Here is an 11669-nt window from a genome sequence, read left to right on the forward strand (position 1 = left end):
TCATGGGAAGGAAGAGCTGGTTTCGGTGGGATTTTCTCATAGCCTCAGCCACCCTCCACCTGGGTCTCTCAGGGGCAAGCCGGGTGGAGGCTGCTCAAGGGCTGAACTGGCTGAGACAGGAATGTCCAGCTTGTGCCTGGGGCTGGCTGGAACAAGGGTCTGCCCAGACCCCCACCCCAACCCCGTTGTGCAGTTCAGGGCCACTTCCAAGGGAGACATCCCCAAACCAGTCTGAGATGTGGTGTCACCCTGAGCCCTGTGGAGGAGTCAGCAGGTATCTGGTCACCAGGCAGTCAGCCAGGGCTGGCCCCGGTAAGACTGGCCCTCAGCTGCCATGAGGAGGGCATAGCATACGGAAACAACCATCTCTGCATGCCAAGCACAAGACAGCACACTCTCTTGGCCATACAAGGCAGATAAAGAATCGCAGGCTTGGGGCTGGGAAGATGGCTCAGTGGTAGAGTGCTTGCCTTGCATGAGGCCCTGGGTTCAATTCCTCAGCACCACATAAGCAGAAAAACCCGGAAGTGGCACTGTGGCTCAAGAGGTAGAGCTCTCACCTTGAGCTAAAGAGCTGAGGGACAGCGCCCAGGCCTAGAGTCCAGACCCCATGACCAACCAAAAAAAAAACAAACAGAATGGGAGGCTGGGATTTGCCCAAAGCTATAGAACCTAGCTTCTCACACAGATAGGAGTTGCCCATGTCCAGGTGCGTTTTCCGGATTCCCTGGAGGATGTTAGCACCCTGTTTTTACTCAGACCCTCCACTGGCTGGAGCTAGTGGTTAGCTCGTTAGCTGGAGGGTTGAGGCAATGGATTTCAGCCTTTGTGTTCCTGAGCCAGCAGGAAAAATCAGCCATTAAGTGGCTCTTTGCACACACAATTCTGGATATGTAGTCTCTATAGGACTTAGGACCCCTCCCAAGGTGGGCCACCCACTGCAAGTCAATGGGAGCATGCTGGCCTGGACTCAAGTACTGTGCTGCCTTGAGAAAGCTGACCCATGTCTCTGTGCATCAGCTGCCCCATCTGTGAAAGGATGTCTGTGATATATGCCTCGGACAGACCCCGACAGGCCGCTCACCCACTCCCCACTGTATTCCCAGGTGTTCATCGGTGTCAACTGCCTGAGCACAGACTTCTCCTCACAGAAGGGCGTGAAGGGCGTCCCTCTGAACCTGCAGATTGACACCTACGACTGCGGCTCAGGGGCCGAGCGCCTGGTGCACCGTGCCGTCTGCCAGATCAAGATCTTCTGTGACAAGGTGGGTAAGGAGTGGGCAGCCCCGCCTCTCTCCGGGTCGGGGAGGTCGACCTTAGCCGTTCACCCTCCTGGCCTCTCAGGTGTCTGCTCCTCTCTCCTTCCTCTGATGTCTATATCCTGGGCATGTCCCTGTGTGTTCCCTGTCACCACCTGGATCCCTGCGTTTCTGTCTCTTCTTTCTGTACACCTCCTTACGGCTAGCTCTCTTTTTCTCCATGCCAGCCTTGCTCACTTCTACCTGTCTGACTTTCCCTTCCTCTTCTTCTCTGCCCTGCTCCCCTACCACTCCCGGTCTCTGGCTGTCTGAGCATCTTGCTTCTCTCCTCTCTTGGCCTGTGCTGGCTAGGCAAGCTGGGCCAGGCTGGTCTGGCTGCACAGATGTGTCAGTACCTTCTGATTTTCTGGCTTCCCAGTGGGAAGAAAGTGGGCCCAGAAGCCTGGTCTAAGTAGCCAGCCTCTCCCTTGGAGGCCCTGGGTGACAACCTCCCCTGACACTTGCAGGGTGCTGAGAGGAAGATGCGAGATGACGAACGGAAGCAGTTCCGGAGGAAGGTCAAGTGCCCAGACTCCAACAGCAATGGTCAGTGGACCTCCCCTGGGCAGCACTAGGCTGGGCTGGGCTGGGGAGACACAGAGAAGCCCGGAGCGGGAGGCTGGGGGCCTGAGAGGAGGGACCCCAGGGACAGTGGCTTGCCTTTCCCACCAGGCATCAAGGGCTGCCTGCTCTCTGGCTTCAGAGGCAACGAGACCACCTACCTGCGGCCCGAGGCTGACCTGGAGACCCCGCCTGTGCTCTTCATCCCCAACGTGCACTTCTCTAGCCTGCAGCGCCCTGGAGGGGTGAGGGCTGGGTCCCTGGTGGGTGCGAGCTGGATAAGGTGCTCCCAGGTCCTGCTGCTCAGAACATTCCACTCCGACTCCCAGGAGCTAAGAAACATCTCTGTGGGCCTGTACTCAACGGCCTGTAGTGAAGAGCAGAAAGCTCATGAGGAAATGGACTCTGTAGCCACCACACTTGAGGCCCACATGAAGCAGGGTTTTTTTGTTTTGTTTTGTTTTTAAAATATCTAAGCCACAAGTTCGGTTGCAGCCGCGTGGCAGGTAACAATTTTCCCACAACACTCTGTGGGTTCTTTATACACCAGGCCCTGGGCCCAGTGCTTCCTGTACGGTCAGCAGGACAACAGTATTGCTGCCCTGGATCCCAGGGCCAGAAACAACAGCCCACACAAGAAAAGATAAAAACAAAAAACCCTTCCCAAATTGCACACCTAGTAAGTGGAGAGCTAGCATTTCAACACCCCCCTCTCTCCCCCTCCCCCCCAGCCTGGCATCAGGACCCATGCCCTTGACCACCAGCGGCTTCACCTGTCAGGCCAGGGGAGTCATCACTAAGTACCTGTGGGGTCAGGCACAGCCAGTGAGCCTTTGAAATAGACTGTGTTCCTCTCCTTAGCCAGACAGGGTCCCAAGATCAAGGACAGAGTCAAGACCACTGAGCCATCCATTCTAATGGTCTGGCCACGGCCTTCCTCTGAGGCCCAGCTCCCTACTAGTTCAGGGACAGCATATGCAGGCATGGGCCTTGGTGCCCAGGATGTGTTTAGGACAAGTAGTATATCATGGAGCGGGTGCTGGAGCAGCCCCTGGCATACTTGAAAAGCCCTTTCTCCAGTCATTGTCCTCTCCGCTGCCCAGGAAGCAGCCTGTAGCCTCTATGGTACATGGGGCAGCATTGGACTTTGTCTCTGGGTTCCGCCTGCCAGCTGGAGGTACTGTGTAGGAGGATGCCCACTCAGGATTAGTGTCCTGCCAGGTGAATGGCTCCTGTAGCCTCTATGGTACATGGGGCAGCATTGGACCTTGTCTCTGGGTTCCGCCTGCCAGCTGGAGGTACTGTGTAGGAGGATGCCCACTCAGGATTAGTGTCCTGCCAGGTGAATAGCTCCTCTCAGGCTGGAAGGAGAAGCTCTGAAGAGCCCAGTGTGGCCCTGAGCCTGCCTTCTGCCGCTATGTGATCCTGGAAGCTCTCTGCCCTCTCTGGGCTTGAGTTAACCTCCCAGCACATAGCTGTAGCACCAGGCAGCCCACTCCTGGCCCTGCCTCAACTCCTCCCACCCACTGACCAGGTACCGATGGGCCGCGACTCCCAGCCGCTGAGCTGTGGGGCTCAGCCAGGCTCACTGTCCCTCATAGACTGGGCTAGACAATTCCTTTAGCCTCAGGCCCCCATCACCTAGGGATTCATCTCAGCAGAATGGATGAGAAAAGCCTTGGAAGGGCCTCACACAAAGCCTTCAGCACAGAGATGCCTCTCATTTCCCATGCATGACAGGAGATAACTTTTTCTCTCTGTTGCAGGCCATCCCCTCGGCTGGACACGTCAGCTCTGACAGGTAAGAGAACGGCCAACGGGCTCCCTCCCACTCCTCCACTCCCCACAGAGCCAGGGCCCGGGCCAGGGGAAGAGGCCAAGAGACTCTCCTCAACCCCCAAGCTGGATCCGTCTCCTTTCTCACTGAAACTGCCTGGGTTTTTATGGGTTTGCTTTATGTGGAAAGTTGACAAATCTTGGGCGAGACACTGCTTGTAAAAAGGCAAAGACAAAGCCTCTGAGATGGGGGTGCAGATCAGGAGAGCACTGAGCGGGGCTGTGCTGGAGGACTTGGAGGGGTAGAGCCTGCTTCCCTCCTTAACCACCCCCTCTACACCAGAGGCCACAGACCAAGCCCTGCCCCCCTGGCAGCCCCAGCCTTGGGGCCTGCTGCAGGCCCTAGGCCTCTTGAGCCTCTGATGGGAACAGCCTAGCGAGCCAAGGCAGGCAGGAGAGGGCAGCGGGTGCAAGTGCAGAATCTACCTGGGAAGATACCTAAGCTGGTGGTGGTGGTGTCCACTTCTTCCCTGTACATAAGGCATACACTACATGTGGTGCTGTCACCGGAGCTGTGTCTCTTACTGCCACATCATAGCCCTGGTGAGTCAGGCAAACAGGAGTCCTTGTGCTGCAACTCAGAGAAGTGAAGTGACTTGCCCACAGTCACAGAGTAGCCTAGGCAGGACTAGAACCCAAAGTTGTGTTACTCCAGACGCCACATGCATGCTTGCACTGGTTCTCTTCAAAGGCACAGGGCTGCCAGAGGCACAGCTGTCAGCAGGGTGGTGGCGCTTTCTCAGGGCCCACTCCATGGATGGGCTCGTTCTGTAGGTGGGACTTGAACCCAGCCAGCCTCACTCCACACCTACTATCCCCGAAGTCCTGCTGCTCTGCACCCCAGCCTCCTGTGGCCTTGTGCTTCCCTTGGTCCTCACCAGCCACCCCCTCTTGTCCCCACAGGCCCCTGAAGCGCACCTGCTCACCCTTTGCTGAGGAGTTGGAACCACTGCCCGCCAAGCAGGCCAAGGAAGCCGACCTCCAGAGAGGTAGCCGCCTCCTCCCACTGTGCTCAGACCCCACCAGGCTGCCCCCGGGGCCTCCCCCAACCTCCCAGAAGGGCAACAGGGGCTGTTTTGTTTCCTAGGAGTTGGTCTGGGACAAGACCAGGTGCTTGGAGATTTGATCTCACAGAGCAGGGGGAGTTTCTGCCAGCTTTGACCCTGTTCTGGGGCAGTGGGCAAGGCCTCAGGCTCTTTCTTAGGGGTGGTGAGCAGCTTCAGTGTCTGGCTCACTTGAACACTGGAAATCATAACGTGGAGGGAGGGGGGGCGTGCGCTGGGGACTTAGCTGACCATGAGAAAGAATTCACCAGCAGCTGAGATCCGCAGCCTGTGACAGCCATGCACTGCTGTCTCCAACACTGTCTGTAGTTCCCCTATCAGCTGTGAAGTGGGGGGAAGACCCCCACCTTATATACCAATGATGTTAGCTATCTATTTTAAGGTCACTGCTGGCAGGCAGGAGGGTGGGATTGAAACCCACCAAACTCAGGACAGTTTAAGAATATGCGTGCTTCCCAGCTGGGCACAGCCCCTTGGCAGAAACTGATTTTATACTAAAGTAATAGTTGTGAAGGTTCCCCGTACCTGAGAGACAGATTCCAGGCTCACTATCCCCCCCCCCCCCGCCACCCCCACTGTTTTCCAGTTCTGTTGTACGTGCGGAGGGAGACGGAGGAGGTATTTGATGCGCTGATGTTGAAGACCCCGGACCTGAAGGGGCTGCGGAATGCGGTAAGGCGTTGGTGGCCCTGCCCACACTGATCCCCTCCCCTTCCCCTAGCAGTCCTCATTTCCTAACAGGAGGGCTCTGAGAAGGAACATGGGGGGCGGCAGGGGTGGGGTGGGGTGGGGAAGCTGTAGTTCTCTAGTTTCTGGTAACCAAGTTGTCCCACCCCGCTGGGGGGACCTGGGGCCCTCCTGGAGGAGGTGCCTCAGTGATGTTAGCTCCCAGCCAGAACCCCCCCCCCCCCACCGACTCCACCCTCAGAGTCGCACACACCATAAATCCTCCTTAAGCTGATGGCTGCTGTCTGACAGGCCAGAGCTTTTGTTGGCTTTGCAAACCTGTTCCTGTTTTAATGGGAATGAAACCCAAAAAGGCCATGCTGGTTTTGTTTTTTTGTTTCCCCTCTCTGAGGGGGGTGGGGGGAGACACGACCTCATTCTTCCTGCATATTGCTGGCTGGGGTAGCTGAGGGCAGTTACCTAGGCCAGGAGCCCTTCCCAGCCCCCCAGCCTCCAGAGAGCAGGCAGAGCAGCCTAGCCCTGAGCAAAACCCATAGCCCACAGGGGCCCGGCAGACAGTGAGCAAACAAGGCTCCACCAGGTGGCTGTGCTTGAAGGTGGAACCTTGGAGATAGTTCCAAGATCTATGCCTAGAGAAGGGAAAAATCAGTGAGGTAGTTGTTCCATGGAAGGCACAGCATCTGCGGGGCCTTCTGCCAGGCCTGTTACCCCTGCCAGCTCCCAGTAGGCCTGACCAGTGGGCCCTGTTCACATTTCCCCACTTCTGAGAGGAAACAGCCCCTGAGGTCCCGTGACTTCCACCCCCTCTCCATGCCATCTGCTTTTTACATACCACCAGCCTGCTTGGCATCAGCCCCAGGAAGTCGTGCTCACAAAAGAAACATAAACTAACTGTCTTTGGACTGGGTAGCACCTGAAGGGGTCAGTTTCCCATGTAAGGCCCTTTGTGTGGCACCCATTCTTGACTTGTTCCAGGGACCAGGAACTCACCACCTTCTGGGGCAGCCCATGTTCTTGGTACAATTTGTACAACATGTGTTCAGAAAGAATCTGAGCTCCTCCTTAGGTTGACTTGAGATCTCAGAAGCTTTCAGCTGCATTGCCATTAAAATAAACAGTCTATGACTGTTTCTGGCCCGGAAGGGTCTTCATCAAGAATACCAGGAACTGAACCCAGTCCTCTTCCTAAAATACCCAGAGTAAACAGCCTTCCCCTGGCCACCCTGGCCCAGGCTTGGCTGCAGCTTCTAGGTGGCCAGCACTATGAAGCACCAGCATTTGACAGAGTGCTCACCATGGGGTGGGCCCTGGCTACGTCCTTTCTGTGATTATCCACCTAGCCCCTTCCACTTCTCCCGGGTTCATCCCGTGACAGCACCCATTTTGCAATTGCAAAAACAGAGGCTCAAAGAAGTAGAAATTTCCTCACAGTTCTGCAACCCTAGGTGGATCTGGGGGCCAGACAGGATCCTTCTGCTGGGGGGGAAGCTTGGGGAGCTCCGGTGGCTCTGACTGCTTGAGCTCAGGCCCTTGAGAAGCCTCTGAGCCATGGTTTCCTTGTTGCAGAACAGGCTCTGACTTTATGGGGCAGGATGGAGTCAGCTGACCTGGCCTTCAGGCCTGCCATCCAGCTTGTGCTCCTACAGCTCAGCCCGCACAGCCACTGGCTATGATTCAGATTGCTGCCCAGAAGGAGCAGCGCACAGGGAGGCAGGGAGGGAGCACCCCCTTGCTTTGCTTCCAACATAATGCCATCAGCCACTCCCACAGACTTGGGTACATGCTAGCCAGGAGCTATTCCACACGGACCAAGCCGTTTAATTCTTTCATCTACCCTGTGAGATAAACCCTCTTACAGTTCCCACAAGGAGATTGCCAGGGTCATCCAGCCAGGAAATGGTAGCACCCTACATAGTAGAAAAAATCCCAAACAGATGCCAGTCACGATATGTCACAGCTGCTAAGCTGCTTGCTATCTATATGGAGATCAAAATACCCAAACTCATGGCCAGAAGAGGGGAAGGTCTATATCCAGAGGCACTGTTCATCTCTGGGAAGCAGGATTTGTGGATGACTGTCATTTCTTATTTACTTGGTCTCCACAGTGTACATACAGCCTGAGTTTGTTTTTACATTTATTTTAGAGACAGGGTCTCTCTATAAGGCCCAGGCTGGCCTTGAACTTTCGGTCTTCCTGCCTCAGTTTCATGATTACTGGGGTTGTAGGCATGTACCCTAATAGATGGGAACAAACCCTGTGTGAGCAACAGCACTGAACCCCCACTCCTGTCCTCCAGATCTCAGAGAAGTACGGGCTCCCGGAAGAGAACATTCACAAAGTCTACAAGAAGTGCAAGCGGGGGTGAGTCCTGGGCTCAGCCGCCCATGGCGGGCTGGTCAGGGCTGGAGAGTGTGTGAACGTGGTCTTCTCAGAGAGGCGGCTGCTCTTGGGGAGGATGGCTGCAGGGGAGAGGTGGGAGGCTCTTCATAGGTGACCGCCCAGGCCATGGGGGAAGGAAAGGGTCATCACTGGATAGCCAGCTTATTTGATTATATTGATAGTGATGGCAGTGACCACCATTCACTGGATATGCTGTGTGTCGAGTGCTGGGTTGGGCATGGCTCCTTGGCCCCACCACCACAATAAAGAGCAGATGCCACTGCATACTTTTTGGCCTGGGGTAGAGACAGTGCTGGGTCTTGCATTTGTTAGCAAGCAATCTTCCCCCTTGAACCATGTCTCCATCCATTTTTTGCTTTTGTTACTTTTTGAATAGGATCTTGCTTCTTGCCTAGGCTGACCTGGACCACAGTCCTATTTATAATTTCCACATAGTTGGGATGAGGGGCACATAGCGTTGCCCAGCGTTTTATTGGTTGAGGTAGAGTCTTATGAATTTTTTTGTCTGGCCTGGCTTTCAGTTGAGATCCTCCCAACTTCAGCCTCCCAAGTAGCTAAGAGTATAGGTGTGAGCCATCGCACATGGCTCTTACCCATTTTGCATAGCCAGGGAAACTGAGGGTGATGAGCAGTGGTCAGAGACAAGAGCCATGGAGTAAAGTCACAGTGACAGAAAGATCCAGTAGAGCTGCCATGGGTGAAGTCAGGAGCAGGCAGGGATGACTGCCATGAGCCCAGAGAGGGCATTGTGTTGAGGGGCACAGCCAGGGATGGTCCACAGGCCCCTCTACCCGCAGGCTGGACCAGGCGGGCCATCTAGCACAGCACCCCCCTTTGCTGTCTGCCCAGGAGACACTTAGTTATAGGGGGACAGGGCTGCATGGAGCCTGCCCGCCCAGCCCTCAGCCCCGAGCAGAGTCAGAGAGCAGATGGCTGAGGCCTCCCTGAGCAGGCCTCTCTACTAGTCCAATAGGGTTTCCCAGGTGGTGGAGTTTTTCTGTCACTGCCACCCCAGCACAGAGGACCCAGGATGAGAGCCTGGGGAACTCGCCCCTCTCCAGACAGTCTCCCTCCTACTGTGCTTGTGAATGCCCCCCTTCCAAGGTCAGGACCTGCCCACGTCCAGGGACTAAGTTGTGTCCTTTTCAGAACAGTTTGCAAAGTGGGGCCCACCTACCCAGCCCCAGGCCCTGCCCCCTTCCCACCTGGCCTCCCCTAGATGGCTGGGGTGTAGGGATGGGGAGATCTGAGATAAAGGACCCATTTCGTTTGGGTTGAATGAGAGACTAGAGTATTGTGTGTGCATGTGTGTGTGTGTGTGTGTGTGTGTGTGTGTGTGTGTGTGTGTGTGTTCTGAGTTTCGGTTTCAGACAAGGTGCATACACCCCCAGTGCACTCTGCTTCCTGGCTCTGCTTGTCCAGACAAGCCCAGTCCCTCTTCCCCTCTGTGCCCCACTCAGGTCCTCCGGTGCCAGCACCGCTTGCTCAGGCCTCTCCTACAAATCTCACTCCAGGCCAGACCGAGGGTCCCACCTGTCTGACCAGGGAGGCTGGATGCATACAAGGATGTGGCCAGAGGCTTTCCTTTAGTCCCAGACAGCTGTGGAAATGGTCATTTTAGTAACTTGCTTGGCAGAGCATTTCCAGCAGTTTCATAGTGCCTTCCCTCAAGCAACACAGTTATTGGAACCAGCTCATTGGTCCCTGGAGCAAGGTGGGATCATCTCTGTTGCTATGGGAACAAAGTGGGGTCCGGAGTATTACAGGGTCCTAAGTTAGTAACAGGCAGAAGGGATGCCATTGGCTGTCCACAGCTTACTGTTCTCTCTTGCCTCCTGCTCGTGCCTCTAACCACTAAATCAGTGTGTAAATAAAAGCTGTAGCCAGGCTGCCCAGTTTATTTGCCCAGTGCCAGAGCCCAGGGCATCACTCAGTGGTTTGCAGGAGCATCACCTACCCCATGTCCCTACAGCCATGGAAATCCTAGGATGGTCTGAATCCTCCTCCAGCTGCTCCTGGAAGGGGAGGCAGGCCCTTCTGCTGTCTCCGCCGGGTTCTCATTGGAGCAACAAGAAATTCTAACTAGTGGCCGGCTTTATTCTCACAAAACTCTCCCGAAAGTCCCTGGGACAAAGGGAGATACAATCACTTGTTTTACAAGCACCATGGAATGCTTGAAAGATGAACAAATACATTGCTTGTGCTGGCAGCGGGCCAGAGGTATAGCTCCTTAGGACTAGAGGCTTTCTTCTGTGGCCACAGTTCCCAGACAGGTCTTTGCCACCCAGGGACCGCTTGTCACTGACCCCCAGAGGGGAGGGTCTGTGGCCTGGCTTGGGCCTGGTTGGCCCTGCTATAAGGAGGAGAGAGCTGGCTTTCAAGCCACTTGCTCACAGAGCATTGGCAGTGCCTGGCACTTATAAACAATGATCAGTGCCACCCCCACCCTGATATAGACAAAATGCCCTCTGTCTGCCAAGCCCTGGCATCATCTGGCCCGTCCCAGCCCCCAGCCCCCAGTTATAGATCCTTCTGGCAATCCAGGACTCCAGCAGGACCCCGGGTGAGAGGACCCTGTGTTGAAGCACAGTGCTCTGTACTGTCTGCATTGCACCTCTGGGATCCTGAGCTGGGATCTGTTCCTAAAAGAAATAGCCTGGTTGATGCTGCCAGGGACAGTCAACCGTCAGCAACAGGCTCCAAGCTCACCACAGTTGCCTGCCTTGGGTCCTCAAGAGAACATACATCTACCTGCCACTCCAGCCCCCTTTGGATGATCCACCCTTAGCTGACGATACCCAGACCTATATTTCACCTTCTTGTTATCTACCGCTTCCTAACTTGTATTTTGAAGGCTTTCACCTTTTAGTCTAGCGAGAGAGAATGGTTTGCATTCAAATCCCAGAAAGACCTCAGCAAACCCTGAGGCTTTAGAGGGATGGACAGGAAGCTGGAGAACAGGGTGGATAGATAGGAGGCAGTGGAAGCTTAACAGGAAGGGGCAGAAATGCTCCTCTCAGGCCCCCTGCTGGTGGCCTGTGATCAGGGCACAGCTCTGGAATGGGGTCCTTAGCATAAACCAGGGGCCAGCCACAGGTCATCTGTCTCTGTCAGGTTGGACAGGGCCTTGCCTACAGAGTGGAGAGAGAGAAGCTAAGTTCCCCTGCGGCCCCCACTTGCAGCCCCTGAGATTCTAGCTGATTGCAGAGTCTCTAGCTCTGCAGGCATGCCTGAGCAGCTCATTGTAGCCTCCTGGTGAGCCAGATGGAGGCTCCTCCTGACCTCAGGGGCTGCTCGGAAGCGTTCACAGCCACACACATCAGCTGGCAAGCCAGGGTTTGAGGTAGCCTCAGACCACTCTCCTAGGAGGGGAACTTGGAGCCCCAACCCTGCAGATTGGTGTTGAGGCTCAGGGAGGGGCTGGCGAGGCACCTGCCATGTCCCCATCGCGTCGCTCAGAGTGAGGGCAGGACAGGGACTGTCGGTTCCAACCACGGCACCTCTTTTCTTCCAGGATCCTGGTCAATATGGACAACAACATCATTCAGCACTACAGCAACCATGTGGCCTTCCTGCTGGACATGGGCGAGCTGGACGGCAAGATCCAGATCACCTTGAAGGAGCTGTGAGGCCTGAGCCCACGCCTTGGCACCCGGGTGGGCCCCACACCGCACACGACCTCCCCACGGTCTCAGGGCTGCCACTGGACTGTCTTGCTCAAGTCACAGACCCACCTGTGTCAGATCCAGGAAGGGACCTCGGAGGTCCCCTGATCAGAACCCCATCCAGCTTGAATCCACTCCCCTTTCCCTGAGCCAGCAT

The 11669-nt window shown here is 55.6% G+C and overlaps 1 protein-coding gene across 1 annotated transcript in view; it reads left to right on the forward strand.

Annotated features, from left to right (window-relative positions):
* Positions 1 to 11669, forward strand: part of Grhl3 (grainyhead like transcription factor 3) — a 32168-nt gene extending 20499 nt beyond the window's left edge. The window contains exons 9-16 of the mRNA XM_042688645.1: positions 1107 to 1265; positions 1766 to 1844; positions 1971 to 2104; positions 3626 to 3660; positions 4599 to 4684; positions 5346 to 5431; positions 7744 to 7808; positions 11362 to 11669. Of these exons, the coding sequence (XP_042544579.1) occupies positions 1107 to 1265; positions 1766 to 1844; positions 1971 to 2104; positions 3626 to 3660; positions 4599 to 4684; positions 5346 to 5431; positions 7744 to 7808; positions 11362 to 11476 (759 nt within the window). The 3' untranslated portion in view covers positions 11477 to 11669. The remainder of the gene's footprint in view (positions 1 to 1106; positions 1266 to 1765; positions 1845 to 1970; positions 2105 to 3625; positions 3661 to 4598; positions 4685 to 5345; positions 5432 to 7743; positions 7809 to 11361) is intronic.

The sequence above is a fragment of the Dipodomys spectabilis genome, unplaced genomic scaffold (genome assembly GCF_019054845.1).
Source record: "Dipodomys spectabilis isolate Male_0828 unplaced genomic scaffold, ASM1905484v1 ptg000118l, whole genome shotgun sequence".
In the NCBI taxonomy this organism is placed as follows: domain Eukaryota; kingdom Metazoa; phylum Chordata; class Mammalia; order Rodentia; family Heteromyidae; genus Dipodomys; species Dipodomys spectabilis.